This window comes from Sinocyclocheilus rhinocerous, unplaced genomic scaffold (genome assembly GCF_001515625.1).
Source record: "Sinocyclocheilus rhinocerous isolate Xijiao unplaced genomic scaffold, SAMN03320098_v1.1 scaffold35, whole genome shotgun sequence".
NCBI classification, from domain to species: domain Eukaryota; kingdom Metazoa; phylum Chordata; class Actinopteri; order Cypriniformes; family Cyprinidae; genus Sinocyclocheilus; species Sinocyclocheilus rhinocerous.
This window is the reverse complement of record NW_015661991.1, coordinates 1,312,291-1,334,423: the sequence shown is the minus strand read 5'-3', so window position 1 is coordinate 1,334,423 and position 22,133 is coordinate 1,312,291. Positions and strand designations below refer to the sequence as shown.

The window sequence follows — 22,133 nt, the reverse complement described above, 5'->3', positions numbered from 1 at the left end:
ATTTTTGGGTGAACTATCCCTTTAAAATGCAATGTGCTCCTTTATTTTGTTCGCTCAAGTCATGTTTGTTTTTATGAAACGGTAAAAAAGTTACTTTATGAAACAGTAAGAGTCTCTGCCTTTATAAAGCACCTCCTTACTGTTACCGGATCATTGTGCAATTGGTTCCATAGATTACAGCTCATCTCATTGGTCAACAGGCTCAGGATCAAACCACACACATACTCGCGCACCTTCGCTCTTCTTCCTATAGCGCTGCTTGGCGCTGTAGATAAAGGACGCGGCGTTTCGTGTTGGAACAAGACGATAGTTGCCCATTTCAAGTCGCTGGAATCTGTCAGAGCTGAACAGAATGAAGCGCGGACTGTAGTGTTTGCGTCAGGCGCGTTATTCTCCATCGGAGTACATACAGAGTTGAGGACAGGCGCACTTGTCCGCTGTGTCTCGGACTCTATATGGAGGGATGTCGGAATGGCTTGCACCAGGAGAACCAAAACTTTGGTGTCTACGTGTGTGATACTAAGTGGCATGACCAACATAGTGTGTCTTTTGTACGTCGGATGGGTGACTAATTACATCGCTAATGTGTACATCAAAGTGCCGATGCCTGTCCCAGCCAAAAAGTTGGAGGGCGACAGGAAAGGAGAAACTCTGCGGATTATAGAGCGACTGGATCGGCTGGAGAATGTGGTTAATCAGCACATACAAGGTAAGACGAATGTCTGTTTAATTACTGTGCGTACAAATGTTACGTTAGAAAGGACGTTTACTCTCTAAAACTATGAGAAATAGAGCTGCAGACCATAAATTCAGCAAAAATCGTGTGGCAAAAATTAGCTGTTTTTGCCACTTTCCACAAAAAGAGTACAAAATGAACCATAAGCCTATTTGTTAACAAATGTTGATTAAATAAGGGTGCTTAAATAAGCATTAACATTAGAATTAATTGGGATTTATAAAATAAATAAAATGCACCACAATAGGGAACAAATTTGCATGTGTAGCCTAAATTGATCTGTTTTACAGATAATTTTGGAACATATAATAAATAGCTTAAATAGTAAACAAAGTAATAGAAACCATATTTGATTTTTTTTCTTACAGTAACTTGGTTAACAGGGTTACATTTTGAGGTTGATGCAGTCAACAGTGCAAAAATCAAATAAATAAATACAACTAACAATTAAAATAAACAAAAACTGGTCCAATAATAGGCTACAAGACCTGAGACAGCCCAAAGAGCTCATAGACTAAAAAAAATATTTTCACACCATTAAACACTATATGCTATCTTATATCCCTTTCATGAATTATATCCCTATGAGAAAATGAAATATAGCTGAGAAACAGAAATTCAGCAAAAAATGATATTATGTAACTAATTATATTTTATTGCTGATGCAGAGGCACAAATTGTTGCATTTATATAGAAAAACCTTTCATTGTAAATGCAACTAAATTACCACCTTCACAATGACTTATCATGGTAACCACAGTTACCTGCCAAATGTATTGCAATTATTGCACTAAAAAATAAAACATATCTATATGGCATATACTTAAAGCAGTGTAAGAAGCATTGTCATTTTGTGCAGAATTTTCTGTTTAATAACCATAGCTTTCATCAAAATACTGTAGTAATGTTATATTAGCAGGCACGGTCATCACAAAAATAAACGACATACAAAATTACAAATGTTTACGGCAAGTATGTAGACATACTATACAGTAGTGGGCTATACTACTGTATGTTTTGTTGTTGTGACGGTAGCTATAGTAACTTTTTGGTAGACACCTTGGTTACCATGGTACATTTTTGTCTGCGCTGTGAACAGACATGACCTGGGGTGAGGGAAATAGCAGTCCGTTGTGGAGAGTATCTTCCACTCAGGTGCTAAACAGAAAAAATCTATAGAGTTTCATCATCATGACCTGAATACCAATTGTACATTTGTCCTGTCCTGTTCGAATCAGGTTGATTGCACCTTGCCTTATTGTTAATGACACTTTTATGCAGGTGTGACCTCCAATTTGCGATCTGGCAGATTCACAAAGACCATTAATGATTGCGAACTCCTCTTCTTCTCTCTTTGGAGACTCTTGTTTAATGAACTTGGCACTGGCTGAACATTAATTATGAAAAGTGGCTGATTGCTTCTATCTGTACAGGTAGTTTAGATCTTTGAGCACTACTTAGCACACATTTCTGGTTTTTCCATCATCATTTATGCATTCGTTTATTTGATAAACTCTTAACAATTAAAAGTTCTTCATCTATGCAAGAGCTTTTAATCTCCGTGGAACCTTTCCATTGCACAAAAGGTTCTTTATAGTGGAAAAGGGTTCTTTAGATTGTTTAAATATTCTTTGCATTAAGAAAAAAAGTTTTACAGAAAGGTGTTTTGGGGAACCTAAAATGCTTCTTCTATGGCGTCGCTGTCAAAATCCCATTTTGGAACCTTTATTTTTAAGAGTGTATTATTTAATGCATTTCAGTTACTTTAAAATTTGGTTGATTGTGAATATATTGAGTGATCTTTATAATATTTATTCAAAAAGTGCATGGTGGATTCTACATCTTAAAATTAGAACAGCCTAACCCACCTTCCCCGAAATGCATCTGCCAAACAGTATGCAACAATAAAGCGTTTGTAGTTTCTCACTGTTGCGCAAGCTTTATTCCAGGTTCGTTTTCAGCTTCTTCGGAAAGCACTCATTTGTTGCAGAACTGAAAACACAAGCAATTTGCTGTTCTCTTTCTGGTTTATTTTCTACAACAGCATGCACAGCATGATTTGTCTGCTTCGCTGAATATCTAAGGAATGCAAATTTTGCATTGCTCAAAAAAGTCTTTAATATAATTTTATTAATGGCCTCCTTTTGTGCTTTGTTATAAAAGACACACTTCATTGTTAGCGAGATGATTTTGTCGTAGTTGCTAACTGGATGTATGTTGATATGGGTTGCAGACAGCCAGTGTAGTGCTCAAACCGCAAAAGGGCGCAAACAAACCTCACTGAGCTGAGAGGCAGCTACAGATGATTACTTGAGCAAACATTTCCGAGCTGCAGCCTCAGACATGTTGTGCTGTTTGGTAATGGCTGTGGGCTTCAGGAATGGACTTGGAGAGTGCGTTAGGGAGCATTTTTTAGTTACAACACATGATTTTTTTTTATTGCGTGGAAGGGATTGTTAAGGTTTATCTGAGATACTGTGATCTTTGTAGTTTGACAATGATTTTTAATGTAATATTGTGGGTTCTGTACAATTTAATCTCAACTGACAGCATCTGTTGATTATCTCAAAAATAATTCTGATCTTTACTTAAAAAGTAATAATGACAACAGAATGCCTAAAACCCAAAAAATACTTTAAAAATGGCAAGAACTACTTACATTTTAACAGAAGAATTAATGTAAGTGCTTTTATAAAATAATAGTGCTGGGCGGTATGAATTAGTTCTACAGCTTCAGTTTCTGAACTTTCACGCTTAGTAACACATACAGCTGTTCCCTCACCACAGTGCAACAGTGAAAAGGGACCCCTTTCAAACAGTGTTGCGTTCCGAACGTTGTTTAAGCGACATACACCGGTATATCATAACAAAAATAAACACCGGTATTCGGTATGAACCGGTATACCGCCCAGCACTATAAAATAATAAACTTCACATTTCTGCTTTTAAATCAATTGGCCCCATTGACTTACATTGTAAGTGCCTCGATGTGACCTCGATTTTTGCTCTTTGCTTTTTAAAAAAATACAAAGCAACGGATGAGTCTTTTTTGTGAGATTCAACATTATGCCACAATGCTTTTGATTGAGCTTAACTTTTATTGAACTCAGAATATTACTTAAAAGGAATAGTTCACCCAAAAAATGAAAAATAAATTGCTGAAAATGTACTTACCTTCAGATGAAATTAGGAGAAATTTAGCATTATGTCAATTGTTCACCAATGGATCCTCTGCAGTGAATGGGTGCCGTCAGAATGTTAAAACAGCTGATAAAACATCACAATAATCCACACCACTCCAGTCCATCAATGAATGTATTGTGAAGTCAAAAGCTGCATGTTTGTAAGATACAAATCTGGCCAAAATACCAGTCCATAATCTATAATAACGCTATAATAAAAAGTTCAATTCCTGTTGTCTACAGACATATTTTTTAGAGCAGTTTTGGACTGCTTCCGCTTATAAACGGTGCTTGATCTGAGCATTCCCTCCTGATTCAGATGAACTGACTTTTTCACTGGAGAAAGCAATATTATGGCCAGAAGACTTGTATTTTTGCCAGAAGCAGCAGTTTCAAATGAACAAAAATATCCTAATTATGGATTTTTTTTCTTACAAAGACCCAGCTCTTCACTTCACAAAACACTTATTGATAGACAGGAGTCATGTGGATTACTTGTGGATTATTGTGATGTTTTTATCAGCTGTTTGGACTCTCATTCTGACGGCACCCATTCACTGCAGAGGATTCATTGGAGAGCAAGTGATGCAATGTTAAATTTCTCCAAACCTGTTCTGATGAAGAAACAAACTCATCTACATCTTGACTGACCTGAGGGTGAGTAAATTTTCAGCAAATTTTTATTTTTGGATGAACTGTTCCTTTAAGTACATTCATTTTCCAAAGGCAGGATGGCTGTAGTACACTTTCAAGTGGTAAATCTGTATCTTACGATACAGTACTGACCACAAGGTTGTTCTAAACTTCATCATCGCAGACTTTACACTGCCTCTCTCTCTGTAGCAAACAAGTGTTTTCCAGAATGAATGATTTATGTGGAAGAGGTACATGCCAGCTGTGGCTCTACCACCTGGTACAAACAGCCTGGAGGATGGCCTGCCTGATCTCCCTGTCATCCTCAACTTGATGAAAATGCAGCATGCTTCAGCACAGCAGCTCTTTAGCGCTGTAGTGGATTTTCTGCTGAAAGCCAAAGAGAAAGAACAACAGAATCACTCAGTCCCTCTTTCAATTGTGTAGTTACATTGTGTAGAGGAGCGAAGTGAAGCGAACAGATTCTCAGCTCATAACATTCTGTTTATCTGCTCTCATACCATTTAGCTTTTATGCAAAGCACTGCACCGTGTGCAAAAACAAATCAAGAAAATAGCATTTCATGGGAGCTCAAGAATAAAATTCTGCGGCAGATGAAGCAGGAATAGGAATTTCTGTTGTGGAATAGGAATTTAATTTTTTTAGATCCCACTATTGATTATGACAAACACTGTTTTCTTTGAAGTAGAACAGAAAATGATTTGTTTTCTAACTGTAATGTTGAAGTTAATATGAAATTCCACAATGTGACATGCTTTGTAAAAAAAAAAAAAAGGATTTTCAGTGAGAAAAAATGCAGAGCAAGACATGGATTTTATCGATTGGGAATTGATTGTATTGTTTATCTCTAGACCACAGGTGGTTGTTATGTAGTAAATAATAATGATAATAATAAAAAACACCACATTAATTAAATTTTTTGGGGGTCACTTGACAAAACGTCATAGATTAAACATTTCCAGCTTTTATTCACGTTAGGATATAATAAAATATTTTATATTTTTAGTATTTATGTCAGCATATTTTATTAGTAATTATACGAACACCAACACCAAGAAAAATTCCCATCATATTTGTACTTGGCAATTAAATGTTAGTCCAATTGTTCAGCGGGTTTGTTGGCTAGCTTGATGAATTCTCACCATTGTTTATTCATTGTTTCATATTTCCGGTTCACCTGCACTGAATTCAAGTGCATGAACACAATGGAGAGAATGTGTCTAGCTAGTCTAGAAATGATTTATGATATTACCACCTGTCTCTTTAAAAAATGCCTACATCAATTAGCAGTAGTAATGGAATTTAATATATAGGCTGATTTGTTTGGTTACCAGAAACAGCTTTTTAAAATAAACATATTTTTTGAACTTTTAAAGAAACTGAGATGAATAAACTGAACAAACTGATACTCTTACACTTTGCTCATTAAAAAAAAATGCCTTGTTGCAACAAACACAAGTGCCAGCAGAAAAGCTGCAGGTCTCGTTGGAACTTATTTGAGAAGTTGAGATGTGATGGTAATGACAAGCAGCCAAGTCTGTCTTTATTCAGATTTGACATATGAATATTTATGCTGCCAATATTATTATTCAGGTTAATGTAAAAGTGTGTTATAGAAATCTACAGATGCTTGGAAATTAAAAAAAAAAATTCTCTGAAGCTTATTAGGTATATTTTAAAGAATGGCCTATTTATGAACATTACCTAACTGCTGTGTAGGAATGTATGTTATGGAATATTTGGTTTGATGGCAGCGTGATCTGAGAAGAGTCAAACGGATGACACTGTCTCCGAGGACTGCGTTTGCTTCTTTGAGAAGCTGTGATTTTTCATTTCCTCTCATCCTCCGCTCCCTATGAGTCTCCTCTAATAAGCAGCGGGTTGGGGTTAATTACCTCAACAGAAAGGCATGGAAACACAGCCGAGATCTTGTACTTGGCACCCCTCGGAAGAGACTCGAACTTTTTCAAGTTGCCCTCAACTGCCCTTTTGACTGACAGATGGCTGTGCGAGTGAGGAGCATCGGAGGGTTTATTCTGTGATAATCACAATGAGCTCTGTTAAACAAAGACACGGCAAAGCCTCTGATCCAGAAAGACAGGCTATTAATCAGTACAGCTCACACGCCACACGTAGGTGCTTGAATTTATAGTGCTTTAACTCGCTTGGCATTTGAAAAAAAACTAGTAAATTAGGTAGTTACTGGGTTTTATACTGTGGTCTCTCAGTGTGTTTTGTATAAGTCGATGTCCTGTAACTTAGCATGATGAAGCACCACAGTCTTATTCAATCTAATAAGATGCCGCTGTCCCTGCTGGACGCCCCGATCTGGGTGCCCCCTGGTCACTGTGCAGTGTTGGTTTGGTGGACTCAACAGGCATTTGTGCTGTATCTCACGCTATTTGAAAACATTCTTTCGGCCCTACATGGTTCCCCCTTGTCCAAATGCCCATATGGTAAATCTGGCCTTGTCAAATAAATCTGTGTCAGATGCAAAATATTCTAAATCTTAATTTCTTCTGAAATAACCCCAAGTAGAATTCGATTTTTTCATTGATGCTTATTGGTCGATATTGGATATTTAATTGTGCTGCTTATTTCCCGTATTATTATATGTACATTACATTTTGTTGCCATGTAATGCTGACAGAAATTTAATCTTTAAAAATACAAATAATTTAACAACACTCTTTACTCTATAGTAAATCACGTTATAATCGGCCAGAAATAATATGAGTGCATTACTAATTAATAAAACCTTAAGGCAAAACCATTGTTTTTTCATGCACTGGTCAATTTAGAGATTTTAGGCTATTTTGCTTTCATAACTTGATTCATTTTCAGACTATTGGAAAGAAAAAATAATATTTTTTTACATACATATTTTGGTTACACTTTACTTGAAGGGGTGTGCATAAGACTGACATGACACCTTCATAATCATGACATGACACATGTCATGAATATGAAGGTTTTTTATGCATGTTTATGACAACTATCATTAAGTGTCATTCGCTCAGTTATGTCATTTTTAATGCAAATATGACATTATTTGACCTAACCCTAACCTAACCCTACCCCTAACCATAGCCCATAACAGACATCTCAGACAATGTCATCTTTGCATTAAAAATTACATAACTGAGCGAATGACACTTAATGACAGTTGTCATAAACATGCATAAAACCTCCTTCATATTCATGACATGTGTCATGTCATGATTATGAAGGTGTCATGTCAGTCTTATGCACACCCCTTCAAGTAAAGTGTTACCCATATTTTTAAAGGCTTTTTTCTCAAAATTAGATTTTTGAGTCAGAAATCTCCACTTCAGTAGCATTTACATACATGCACCATACTTCACACTTCTATTTCTATCTACAGTAGTCAACATTTGAAGTGGATCAAAAAAGTTCATTAAAGTTGTCCTAAGACAAGAACAGGTATTGTTTTGGTTTTAGGACAACTTTGATGAAAGGTTTTGATCCACTTCAAATGTTGACTACTATATATTCTGAAGGTTTTTAACAGAGGGATTTACAAATATATAATTCGCCTGATAATGTATTTTACATTTTATTCCTGAGAACATGGAACAATGCATTTTTTTCTGGCTATTGACAGTATTTTCGGATTATGGAATGATAAAAAGAGATCCACAATTCCCTCTGTAAAAACCTATAACTTTAATATGTCAGAATTTTAAACTTGGCTTTGAACTTGTTTTGAATTCTGTTCTAGGATTTATGCAAATTAGTGCATATTTAATTAGATAGTGCCTCATTTGCATATTTCAACATAACATTTCAGAAAACTTGTAGCACAAAACAATTACTTTAATTTACTGTGATTAATCAGCTGGGGAAAGTATGCTGCTATGTATTAGTAACATTTTTACCCTATTCAGCTGTTGTGTTTTGCTCTAATATTTACTTCTGTAAACTATAAATATGACCCTGGACCACAAAACCAGTCATAAGGGTAAATTTTTTGAAATTGAGATTTATACATCATCTGAAAGCTGAATGAATAAGCTTTCCACTGATGTATGGTTTGTTATGATAGGACAATATTTGGCCGATATACGACTATTCGAAAATCTGTAATCTGAGGGTGCAAAAAAATCAAAATATTGAGAAAATCGCCTTTGAAGTTGTCCAAATGAAGTTCTTAGCAATGCATATTACTAATCAAAAATTAAGTTTTGATAGATTTACGGTAGGAAATTTACAAAATATCTTCATGGAACATGATCTTTACTTAATGTCCTAATGATTTTTGGCATAAAAGAAAAATCAATAATTTTGACCCATACAATGTATTTTTGGCTATTGCTACAAATATACCCCAGCGACTTAAGACTGGTTTTGTGCTCCAGGGTCACAAATTGGCTTGTATAAACTGTAAACATGTTAAAACTATACATTTACTTTGCAGTTTTTTTTTTTAATTGAAATAAAATTTATGAATGATAAAGACAAACAACAATAGCCAGTGTGCTGTACATCTAATATAATCAGAAGCCACTCTTGAGTGTAATTGTGTGTTAGAGTGACACATTAAGACTTCATGAATGGAATTGCTTGCTTCATTTCCTCTGCAAGTGTTCATTGCCTTGAACTTTGCAGCAAAAATCAAACCAACCATTTTATCCGGCTGATCGGTTACCCTTTTAAAACAGGTCATTCAGGGGTATAAGCCTTAAATGGGTTTTTCCATCTGTAGTCATAACTACAGCAGTAATGCTGTTCGGTTTTGATTGTATTGTGCAAGACAGATGCTTTTAGTCTGCCTGCTTTTCTTCTTGATTGAGTTCTGTAAAAACACACTACAGAATATTCCTTCTCTTCATTCTAAGTGCACACTCATGCACAATGAAGGTTATGCTACAGTATCTCAAAAGCTTTCATGCTGAGATGATTTGAATAGGTTCGAATTAAAGCAGCACAATGCAAATACCTACTTGTTTTGTGCCGTGCATTTGATTTTCTTGGAATAAACAATTTGACCTAACTACAAAAAATAGGACGGGGTAAACATACCTTGATGTAAACAAAATACAAATTAGCATTAATTATAGCACTCTAAAGCGATTGGATTTGCATGTCTGTTCAACCCAGATTTAACACAGTCGTGGGGACTAAAAAAATACAGTTCATTAAATATTTATCCATGTGCAAAGACGGTATGCTTGGAAAGCTTAAAGAGAGTCAAAACATGCTATCACCGAAGTCAACCTTATTTTGCAATGTCGACTGTATCTCTAATAGAGAAAGTAACCTGCTGATATCAGGGTCCGCCACACTGCGAAAAAATGCACAAGTGCAAATTTTCTTAGGAATTTGTATCCGAACTCCCAAAGGAGCAGGAGGAACAGTTGGCACACTGGTGCAAATTGAGGTCATGTTTCACTATAAAGCACAGTGACCGCCTGCCTTTGAGATCGCTTTGAGGAAACACATCATAACTATAAATATTTTGCTTGTCATGGTACTGGGACAAACGACAAAAGTTGGTTTATCAGAATCAAGCAGGCATTTTTTGGGTTCACTTGTCCCCTTAAAAGGAAGGTCACTGCAGATCAATAAAAAGTTGTTCTAAGTGAGGTCTGCACTCTAAATAATATTTATTGAATTTAGGCAGAGGATAAAACGGGATAAAATGAAAAAAAGCCATTCTTCATCAGCCTTCTTCAGTGTAAAAATAAATAAATTAATACTTTTATTCAGTAAGGATACAGTGAACAGTTAAAACAGTGAAGAATTTATAATGTTACAAAAGATTTATATTTCAAATAAATGTTGTTCTTTTGAACTTTCTATTCATTAAAGAATCCTAAAAAAAATATTGCAAAGTTTCCACAGAAATATTAAACAAAAAAAACAGTTTTCAATATTCAAAATAATAAGAACTATTATTAATAAATTGATAACAATCAAGCAAATCAGCATATTACAATGATTTCTGAAGGATCATGTGACACTGAAGACCAGAGTAATGACACTGAAAATTGAGCTTTGCATCACAGGAATAAATTGCATTTCAAGAAAACAGTAATTTTAATATGTAATAATATTTCAGAATATTTAATCAAATAAATGTAGCCTTGGTGTTTTTTATATTCTTTCAAAACATAAAAAAAATGTCAACAGTATCACCTGCAGCAGGCTAATGGTTATAGTTAATAGGTTATTTTTTGTTGTTAATAATAATAATAAATGCCATATTTTACTGAAAACTTTTTTATATAATGCTGTTGTTGCTGTTTTATAAAATCTAGCAGCTGTGCGTAATCGTGACTACCAGGGCTTAGGGGTGTTGTTATATAGGCATGACGCACAGCGCCTAAAACCACCTTAACCTAGAAAAATTATGGTAAGGCTTGGCCTTAAACGGCTTATTTCTTTATTATTTTAGCATGTAAAGAAATGTATTAATTTCCAGTTCTATTATATACCTTTGTATCATTTTGTTTTAAATACATTTTAGTCCTAAATTATTCTTCTGGGATTGTCAAAACAAGCAAAAGGAGATCAGCAGGGAACATGTTTTCCATGTTTTCTGTTTCTTATTTTAGCAAGAAAGAATAAGAGGAGAGAAGCGGCAGATGATGCCTGTGATTCAGACAGCCACAGACTCGCTTTCTGTCCTCGCCACTCTTGAATTTGTGATTCTAATTAGAAGCAATGGGATGTAATTAGTCATTAATTAAGACAGAGCCAAGCGGAGCGCAGTATCTCTGAGTAAGCACAGCTAAAGGAAGTCAGTCACTCTCTGAACTTAAGAGACATACGCTTGGAATGAGCTCACTGTCTTTTCCACAGGCTCATGCGGCGCTATTCACCACTGTGCAGCTGGAAGGGAAGAAATGCACTTGATACAGATATGCTTGATTATCAGCTTGTCTCATCTTTTTATTTTTAGCCAGGGATTTATAGATAATAACTTATTACCACTGATCTGTATGCCACCCAAATGTATTTTTTATCACCTGTGCTCTAAGCTTTATCATCATGTTGTTAAAATAATTCTATCTATCTATCTATCTATCATCTATCTATCTATCTATCTATCTATCTAGTATGTCTGTTTGTTCTACCAGTGTTCTGTAATTTTATGTATTTATTGCTCTATATATCTGTTTATTGATCTATCATTCTATCTGCCTATATGTCTTATACCATCATTCTGTTTATCATTCTATTTATCTCTCATTCTGTTTGTGTTTTAAAGACTCCCTGTATTGAAAATCAAGTTTTAACCTGCAGGGCATTGATTTTTATTTCTGGTCAAAGGTTTCTATTTACAACATATTTTTGCTGTGTTGAGTAATGTTGCCCATCACAGACATATCTGTTGATTTCATGAACACAATGGCCAATCAAATGAGTTTAAATTAGTCAGAATCCACTCACCTCTCATATCGCCAGAGTTTTGTTCAGTGCTGAGTTCGGTAACACTTTAGTACAAGAACCAATTCTCACTATTAACTAGTTGTTTATTAGCATGCCTATTATTAACATATTACCTGTTTAGTAGTATTTATAAAGCACACATTCTGCATGACCATATTTTACATACCTAATCCTACCCAACACCTAAACTTGACAGCTATCTTTCTAACTATTAATAAGTAGCAAATTAGTGTTACGGAGCGAGCGAGATGAGACGTACGGATCCAAATGCAAAGCTTTATTCAAAAACATGGTCAAAAACAGGCAGGGTCGAACACCAGCAAACAGATACAGCTCGGGCAAGACAGAGTAAACCAGAGACAGGTGTGGGTATATCGACAGCGAACGTGCTCCAGAGGGCGAGGCAAATGGGAAATCCAACAGACAGGCAATAGTCCAGACGAGGGGCAAACAGGATCCGAAACGGCGAGACAAAGGAATAATCCAAGACAGGCTAAAGTCCAAGACAGGCAGGGAACAGACAAGACGAGGTAACCAGGCTAGGATCAAGACACGGGAAACAGGCAATCAAGGAACAAGACTGAACTAGACTAGAATACAGGCTCCATAATGTAGCTATCACTGACATAGCGATAAGCGCTAACAATACCCGACCCTGAATGATGGTTGGGGCCTCATATTTATAGTGTGTTTGATTGGTTGCAGGTGAGAGTGTAATCAGTGAAGTGGAGCATGGGAAATGTAGTCTGGGGTGACATGTAACAATCTGTGTAGTGTGAGAGTCAACATAATAGGAAGACGACCTCTGGTGGCGAGCAGACAGAAGACCACGGACAGGATTCGTGACAATTAGTAGTTTATTGAGGCAAAAGTTGTAGTTAATGGTTTGTTAACAGCAATAATTGGACCTTAAAATAAAGTGTGACCCTGAGTTCTGCACACTCGCGAATCCTTTCATTATAACAAACAAGGTGTAGACACGATTTAAGTAAGGGAATAATTGTGCAGTGTAGATCTTCATTGATTATAACGGAATGAGATCACGATGAACCTAGATGAGTGACAGCTTTTCAGTGATTATAAGGGTAGCGTGCTTTGTACGCTTTCTAGGCTATAATCCATTCAGAATTTGAATACATTCACTCATGGATTCATTCTTGCAACTGCACTGAATAACATTAATCCAAGATTGTCACTGCCATTGTGTAGCATTTACTACAGCATTTACTTCTGCTAACTGAGTGAAAGTGGAGCAGGTTTGAGCTGGTGTGATTGAGTAGAGGCGGGGACTAATTTGCATATTCATAGATCTGCAAATACTGAATGAGGTAAGGGTGTAGAGTTACATTCAAGCCAATTTAAGCCACAAAGAAAATATTTTCATGTGAAAAAGTTTAAATATGTCATTTTATTATCAAAGATGAGTTTTAAGGGATACAATTATTGACTGCAGGTGGACATTAAATCGGTTTTTCAGGGTCACCATACATAGATTGATATTCACACTAAAAGGTTTCCTTGTTCACAGGGCTGTTTTTAAGGAATAGCCATCATTTACTCACATGACATTCCATCTGTAAGACTTTCTTTCTTTTGTGTCAAACATGAGGAGAAATTTTGAAGAATGTACTGGTCCATCTTTTCCATTTAATGAAAATAAATGGGGAACTGGGCCACCAAGCCCCAAAATGACAACAAATGCACCATGCCTTTTGTATGTATTGTAACTTTGTTATTTACAGGAATTCTTGCACTATCCATTTCAAGCAGTCTTTCATTTATAGCTTTTGTGCTTTAAACATTTACAATGTATCAGACGTATTCCTCAGAGGCATGTCACTTTATGGCTGTTTGACTGCTTATTCCTTTAAATGAAAGTGAAGAGCAGTGCTGTCTTGTGACTCAACAGGAAAGATTATGTTAATAGGCGTGATGATCACCCACAGGTTTACACTGTTTGATGACAATTGAACTGCTTGTTTTGAAATTACGGTGAAGGCGTTGAACATCCTGGAGCATGAAATGTACTCAAGTAGTCATTTCCAGAAACTCACAGTACAGGATTTTATGTCATTTTTTGTCCCGTTTGATTTAGTTCATGAAACAATAGAAGAATACGTAAGTGCATTCAATTAAATGTATACAAATTGTCTCTCATTTAACCTCAATCTGCTCTCATTCAGAATCTGTTGAATGATGTCTGCGGATGATAACAGTTCCTCTGTGAGTAAAGACTGGACAAACATCTGTACCTCTTAATGCCTTTCTAAATCTTGGAAGTTTTCAGCCAAGCATCTGAAATGACAAATAACCATTTTAAGCATGGGGACGTTTACCTACAGAAAATACAACGTAATCACTTGAGATGTCTTATCAGGTTTTCCACAAGGTGTATTCACCAAACAGAATGATGCCAATCTCTCTGAGCATCTCTGTTTTGAGTCCAAGTGGGAATTGCTTCATAGAACGTCTTCCAACCTCATTACAGCTGTTTGTGATTAGATATCGAGGATGCTGTTGGCGCTTCAGGGATACATGTGCTTTAGTTATTTTGGCTTGAGTAGCATTTGTGCAAAACTCAAAGCCTTTTTTGTCCAGTACTTATACATGACTGCAAAAAAAAAAAAAAAAAAGATCAAGTAAATAATACTGAAAATAACCAAATAGTAACTTGATTTTTGGAGTTTTTAATCACTATACCATGTGAAGTTGTGTTGGATTTGCTCTCTTTAACAGCAGGCACAGAAATGAAGCAGATGAAAACATAAGATGAAGCATGTAATACTTAAAGGCAAAAAATAAACTATTGGAATAGAACTTTTTATTAAGTTGACACATCTAAAGAAATCTTTTTACAACTAAACTACATAGGTAGTTGTTACATTAATGGAGATTTTAAAATACTGCACTTATGAGTTCTACAGATGCTTCTTTATTGATCAACTAGTCTTTTTTTCTTGGTTTGGAAGTGATTTTCATATGAGAACATTCTGTTATTCAGCACTGCAGATCATCTGCCCATCCTGGACACACTGAGAGTTAAGACGGATGATGGCTTTGCATGGAATGTTATCAAAAAGGTAATTATTTAATACGTTGATAAGTGCCAAACTATTTAGAGAGGAGCTGATAAACAGCCCTTTGAAGCCACAACGTTTCACTTTAGTTGCATCAGTTCCACTTGGATTGTGAGCGTGCATGCATAATCACATTTATACGTGTGAAATATTGCACGATTGTTACAGAGTCTTTCTGAAACTATTTGCTGAGAGCAGCTGAAAATACAACTCATGCCTCTCAGCTTTTAATTTTAACAGATTTGTGTTGTATGATCCATTTTGTATTATGAATGTGCTTGAAATATAGTTTACTGTTAACTTTATTCACATAGTGAGCGGTCAGTTTACATTTTCCATTGCTGATGCTTTCTAGCATTTAGTCAAAAATTTAGCTGCCAATCTGTGACTAGCAACATTACATCTAAGGCTGCGTTTACACTTGGCATTAACATGCGATCACCGTGATCTGATCAAGCAGATCGGATCATCAGTCAATCAGGACACGGCGTGTTTACACTTGGCAACATCAGCTGACTTCTCAATCTGGGAATCAATAACTGGCTGCGTTTACACTTGCATTAACATGCGATCACCGTGATCTGATCAAGCAGATCGGATCATCAGTCAATCAGGACACGGCGCGTTTACACTTGGCAACATCAGCTGACTTCTCGATCTGGATAACCGATCGGATCTGTATTTCCCGCGCAATATTTAAATAAGTCTGCGGTGCAAAGTCGACCTGAAGTGGTGGGTTTTCTTTGAAAACTATTTTCAGTCGCGGGACATTTTACAAATCAAAATAAATGTATGAGTCTCACTAGTGCTCTGTTCTTCCGACAGATCGGGAGAGAGGGGGCGGTGTTTTGCATGATGTCGACCTGCGAATGCAGACACGATGGCTGGATTGCGTTTACATTACACTGAGATCCGATCACAATGCGTCCTCGACTACCTCTGGACCAGGACACGCTGATCGGATAACATTCCGATCAGAAGCGCGTTTACACTTGTCTTTTCAATGTGTATGTGGACAACATCCGGATACAGGTCGCATGTTAATGCCAAGTGTAAACGCAGCCTTAGTGCTGCTGAAATCTGTTAGCCCATCATAGCCACAGGCTGAAACCGGAGCTTCAGATTTGTCTCCAAACATAGCATCTCTAGTGGCAGGAATCCAAGTGACCCGTCAATTCCCCTAAGCCTCCTTGACTGACACAGGTCAGATATGTGTTGAATAGGGGTTGAGATTTAAACAAGCTCTTTTCTATAATACGCTGAGAAAGCTGAGGGCAGTGAATGGCATAGCAGCACCATTTGCAGAAAAATAAAATTCTGACCATGGCTCTGTTCCAAACCTTAGTAAGCTGCTATCTAGGTTACATTTTAGGCATCATAGCCATGAAGGCTATTTCAAACAGTAGGCAGGAAAACTACCATAGATGCATCATTGGAGAAACTAACCAACTAGTTACGACAGTTTCCTAAAACTTTATAGTAACATGGTCGCATCTCCATTGTTTGAACCACATTGGTTAATATACATGGTTAATACAATATAGGACTGCCATTAATGATGTCATACTCAGGTGGTGGAGTAATAACTTCTGCTAAGTAATCTATTCAAGACCTCAAAGATGCTGCTGTAACGAACATGGCACTTGATGCGTACTTTACTTTTTTCCTTCTGTCTTTTTGCTTTATTGATGCTTGATTCATCGCAGGTTTCCTTTTACATCATACAGCAGCATTGTGCATATATGCCCATGCACGTTCTTCAAAAACGATGCAAATTGTTGACATGCTGAAATATATAAAATGAAATGTTTTTGTTTAAATTGAATTAATGATTTACTGCATCAGTAAATTTACTGTTATCTTGTTTATTGTTCCCAAAAGCATGATCTGTTTATGTCCACATGCTAACAAGAAGCCATGCTTCTAACCACAGGTTGAGAGCTGTTGTTCCAACCACGTAATTGTGTGATGCTGTTTGCCAGTGTAAGTTTAAACTGTGGTTTTGGGAAACACTAAAGCGTTGAGCAACGGAACTTGGGACAGTAGTTGGTTAATGGTGCTTTTGGGAAACGCACACCAGACCAGCTGAAAAGTGCCTAAAATCAGCCTGGCCAGAGGTGCATTTCCAAAAAGCATCGTAAGCCAACTATGGTAGCAAGTTCCACCATTACCAACATAGTTCAGCGATTCTGTGTTTCTCAAAAAAATAGTTCTAATTAACATTGGCAAACAGCATTGCAAACTTCACAAAAATATCGCAAACTACTGCTTTGAATAATAGTTTCTTGTTAGTATGACAAGACACACCTCTTGCTCTTGGGCACAATAAGCAAGCAAACATGGTGTATACTCTATATCTTTCACTGTATTTAAATATATGCACTTCAATCTATATATTTTAGTGTATTAACAGTCAGTGCCATTTTTGAAGTGTGTGAATGTGCGTAAACATGTAAGGGAACCCTACAGATTGACGTGAACAAGAACCTGCAATGAATCAAACATTGGATAAAACAAAATGTCAGGGAACAAAGGCTGCAAAGATTGGACTGAGCCTTGGTTTGTGCTGGACTTAAAAGTCATATTCAACAGTCTGAAAGAAAAACAAGGTTCACAACCTTCCCACAATGTTTATCTTGGTCCATGTATTTACATAGTAAAAAGTATGATCTATAAAATCGCATCTTAGGTTGCTTTCACACCTGTAGATCGATTGCTTTGTTCCGAAACAGGGATTACAATTATTACAATGTTGCTTTTTATTCTTGGTGCGGTTCGCTTTCACACGGCAAAGTTTCTAAACGGACCAAGTTGTTTAATACAAGTCATGCGCAAGTAAACTGTTCTCTCATTGGTCAAAGTTCCACGATTTATTTTCCGGGATTCCACTTAGCTGTCACGCATGTCATCCATCAGGATGGAACGACAACAGCTTTGCGGGCTTATTGTTGTTTTTTTTTGTAGCTGTCGTTATAATAATTTATCATTTTAAGCAGGAGTCCAGGATTGATTGGGAAAACATTTTTAAAATGCACTTACTACAAAGAAGAGCAATAAGACGGCATAATAAAATAAAAAAGTGCGCTTTGATTATTGAAGCCGAGACCACCTCGTTCAGGCGATCTCGGACCGATTGTTTTGGCTTGGAACCGAGCTAAAGGGGGAAAACGCGCCAGGTTCCGAAACAACGAGCCAGGTGTGAAAGCACCCTTACTAAGATATAAATCAGCATTTAAATCACTTTAAAGTATTTTTTGTGACATTTGTGTTGTTTGATATTTGAGTTGAAACCCAATACTTACATTTAAAAGTATAATCTGGCATTTTCTCTCAACAATAATTCTGTCATCAGCAGTGCGCAATGAATCTTGGGATTGTCTAGGTCGGGAAAGATCCATCTACTGTATCCTTCATGGCCAGATATTTGATTTGAGGCCGCATTTGAAGGAGCCTTCGAAATGTGAAAGCCATTGTTGCATTGCAGGCTTTGAATGCAGCCTTCAAAGGGTGCAGCCACTGAATTGGGACACAGCTCTTGTGTGTATTGTGCTTGTATTGCATTGTTAGCGTAGCAACATTTGCTAACAGCAAACTAGCTGAAAGTATTGATTTTCTAATGAGTATCATGTGAGTGTGTTGTGGAGAGCATTTCAGATCAGTCTCTAATGGGGTTTTATTTTGTCTGAACACTGCTATGGTAAGCAGCTGCCTATGTAGACAGTAGATAGCAAGGCTGATCAAATTTCAACCGTTTTGGAACACAGCCCAAATGTGTTTATGCAGCACAATATCTTGTAGGCAAACCGATACAGCCACAACATCACAGTCTTTAACTTTTCTTACAATGCACTCTGTTTTCTTTCTTCTTTCTCTTTACTTTGCTTTTGCATAGCCGGTAGCTCTACTTTATCCTCTGAATCGTGTTTGACTCAAAAAGGTCACTGCAGTAGAAGGCAAGCAGGAGCAGGTCCATGTGGAATCAGCTCCTCCAACAACCCTCTCTGCTCTTAGAATGCAAATCTAAACATACAAATAAACGTCATTTCATGTTTTCACTTGCTCTGACTGGAGTTCATTAGGTATTCACCCAAAAGATGCTTAAATGCTGTTTGTTTTTGCACCGCAGCACCTCCGCTGAAACACCGAGGCCTCTAAAATAAACAGTTTTAGCATTGGGGATACTGTCAGTGCTTGTGTTTCTGTTCAGAAAATTGGCCTCATTTTTTGTGCTAGCAAATTTGAAGAAACAGCTGACATATTCTTACAGAGAGGGGTGACATCTGTGATATATCTTTCATGCTTAATTACGCCTGAACTCAGATGCCACCACCTCTATTCTTCAACAAAGCCATGAATCACTAACGTACCACACACAAAACTCCGCCTCGTAGCTGTAGCACTTCTTTGTCATTTATTTCCTGGGGTTTCATGAATATAATTGCAACATTACTGAAAAACTATAAAACAACTATTAGATCTGACATGCTTAATGTGATCTACCCAAGTATGACATGTTTCTGGAAAAACATCCTTGTTGGTTCTGGAAGTCCTATCATCCAGGCTTTGGATACAGCTTTAGGATTAGTGGTCGACCTAAAAGAGTTTTTAATAGCAAATGGCACAAACTTACCAATATATTGCTTTTTATGTGTGGCCCTACCCTAGATGATCGCATAACATTAATTACTTTTTGAAAAATCATGTTAATGGGAGTACAAATATTTGTACTTCAGGCTTTTGAGGAACGTTCATCTCTCAATCATCATTGTATTGTATAACATTATAAGCTTTGGTTACGACTGAAGAAATTGTGCATAATTGTGCATGTGCATTTTCTCACAATAAGACCAAACTAACAATACAGAGAGAGTGAATATAAAGTCATGAATAGCAGGTAATTAAATATAGAACACTGGGCTTTAATTTAAAGTTGTTCTTTTTTGTGGTTTTAGTGAGTTCACATGGCCCAGATCAGCTGCTGTCAATCTCACAGTTGGATCATCACAACATTTTTAGAGGTATACAGGTTTTCTTTAGGCGGAGACAGTGTGCTCTTTAGAGGAAGATCTCACTGGATGGGCACAAGTTTGTGGAATTAAATATTTGATAGATATTTAAGGTTTTCATTTCTGATGATTTTTTAAGAGACCATGTACAATGTTATAACATAAATGTTTCCAATTGATGTATTGTACCAGAGTTCATTTTTACATCTGCAGCCCTGCTAATTGTGATAGAAGTGCTACTGCAACTTGCTGCTTTATCATTAGACAATACAGTTTAAGTCATAGGAAACAAATGAGGAGACAGGGATTTGATGTTTTTTTTTCTTCTTTTCTTTTCATGTTAGAGACATATCTTCACCTCCAGATGGGTTTCTGTGTCATCAAAGCTCTTGCGAAACTTTAATGTGCTAAATTTGAAAATATTGGTTGATAATTAAAAAAAATCCCAAATATTGGCCAATTTATCAGCCTCACCAATATATCAGTTGATCATTTTGTACACTCGGGTTGGGCTATGATTATTCAATATGATTGTTGCCTCAGGAATAACAAATGATGTTGATATTGGAACATGTCCTACTTGGCTAAATCAAATTGTGCACATAGCAAATCTCATAGCAGAGCAAAAACAAGCTGGTAATAATGTTAAGGGAAGGACTTGCTTAAATGAATAGCTCTAGGACATGCGGCACATTATTTTTCAAAGTACTAAAAGGATTCTCTCAGGATTTCTTTCATAGAAACATAATGTATCGAGTCTGTGAGGCAATAGTGTGTGAGAAAGCAGAGCTTTGTAGGTGTTCAGTCACCAAGCAGGGTTTTTTTCCCCAACCTGGCAGTGCCTTGGAAAGCAGTAGGATTATGGCTGTGTTACATGGTTTGGTGGCTCTGCACTGGTGTAGTAGCAGGACCGGATCTGGGCTGCTTTGACAACAGTGTAAATGTTTCCTGTCAATTCTCTGCTGTCCTCTAAACAAAGTCCAACAATAAAAATGACATAACAGAAAAAATACCAGTAAAACATCTTTGTTATTGTTTTCCGGTCTTTGATAATAAAGTAAATTCATGCAACTGAAGGCACTGCATTTATATAGTACCACTTCATTACAACCCGGTGTGAAATTTTTAGATCATTTTAATGAAAGAATCAAACTTAATATAAATAATACCTATAAATAAGTATGATGAACATCAATTGTTACAACCTAAGAGTAAGATGCTTTCTAAAACAAGGAGTAACATTAAAAAACCATTTCAGAAAAAAAAAAAAAAAGTTTCAGAAAAAAAGTTCCATGAACAATGTATAAATAATATTTTTGTGCTAATGTTTTGTGAACATTAAAGACCAGATAACCAGATAACGAATTGTCTGTTTAATGTTACTGAAACATTACTTTGGGAGAACCTTGTCAGAATGTTAGCCAAAGCTCTGAGAATTTCCCCTGCTAGCTGGAAAACTAATTTGTACTACCAATTAACAATTAAGAGTAAACCAAAAAACTTGCTTTCTTTGCTCCTGATTCTCTTTTCAGAAGAAACAGAAACAGATAACTTCTTTATCTACTCTATTTTTAAACACAATACCAAAAAAAAAAAAAAAAAATTTTTTTTGCAAGTGTACAACTTTTTTAATCAGCAAAAATTACTCAGCTAAAATCAGCCAATGCCATAATGATGTACTGCCAATCCACTCTCTCAATATGTCAATTGCAGTTTGTCAAATCTAAGTCACTTAAGTTTTTTTTTTCTGCAGAATCCAGCATTTTTAACCTTAGAGAATGACTCTTCTCTTTCTGTGCCAAGATTCCTTCCACCAAGAAGAAAAGATGGAATATTAGTAGAATATTTCTGTCAGTCTAGCATAATCTGGCGTTTTCATTCATCTTTTCCACACTCGCCCTAGTGCTCTATAGTGCTGATAGACAACTTGTCTGATATGCCATCAGCACTATCAGCATTTGTGATGTACTGGAAGAAAAACTTCATGTGTCTGTGAAACTGTCAAAAAGCGCTGTTAAGAACTTTTAAAGGAAGTCAAAAATTCTTGGCAGATTGATAGGAG

General features: G+C 36.4%; 1 protein-coding gene across 1 annotated transcript in view; it reads left to right on the top strand.

The window, feature by feature from the left end:
• The first annotated feature begins 249 nt into the window (after positions 1 to 249).
• LOC107727086 (polypeptide N-acetylgalactosaminyltransferase 18-like) overlaps positions 250 to 22,133 on the top strand; it is a 113,841-nt gene continuing 91,957 nt past the window's right edge. Inside the window, exon 1 of the mRNA XM_016536848.1 lies at positions 250 to 709. Within this exon, the coding sequence (XP_016392334.1) occupies positions 472 to 709 (238 nt within the window). The 5' untranslated portion in view covers positions 250 to 471. The remainder of the gene's footprint in view (positions 710 to 22,133) is intronic.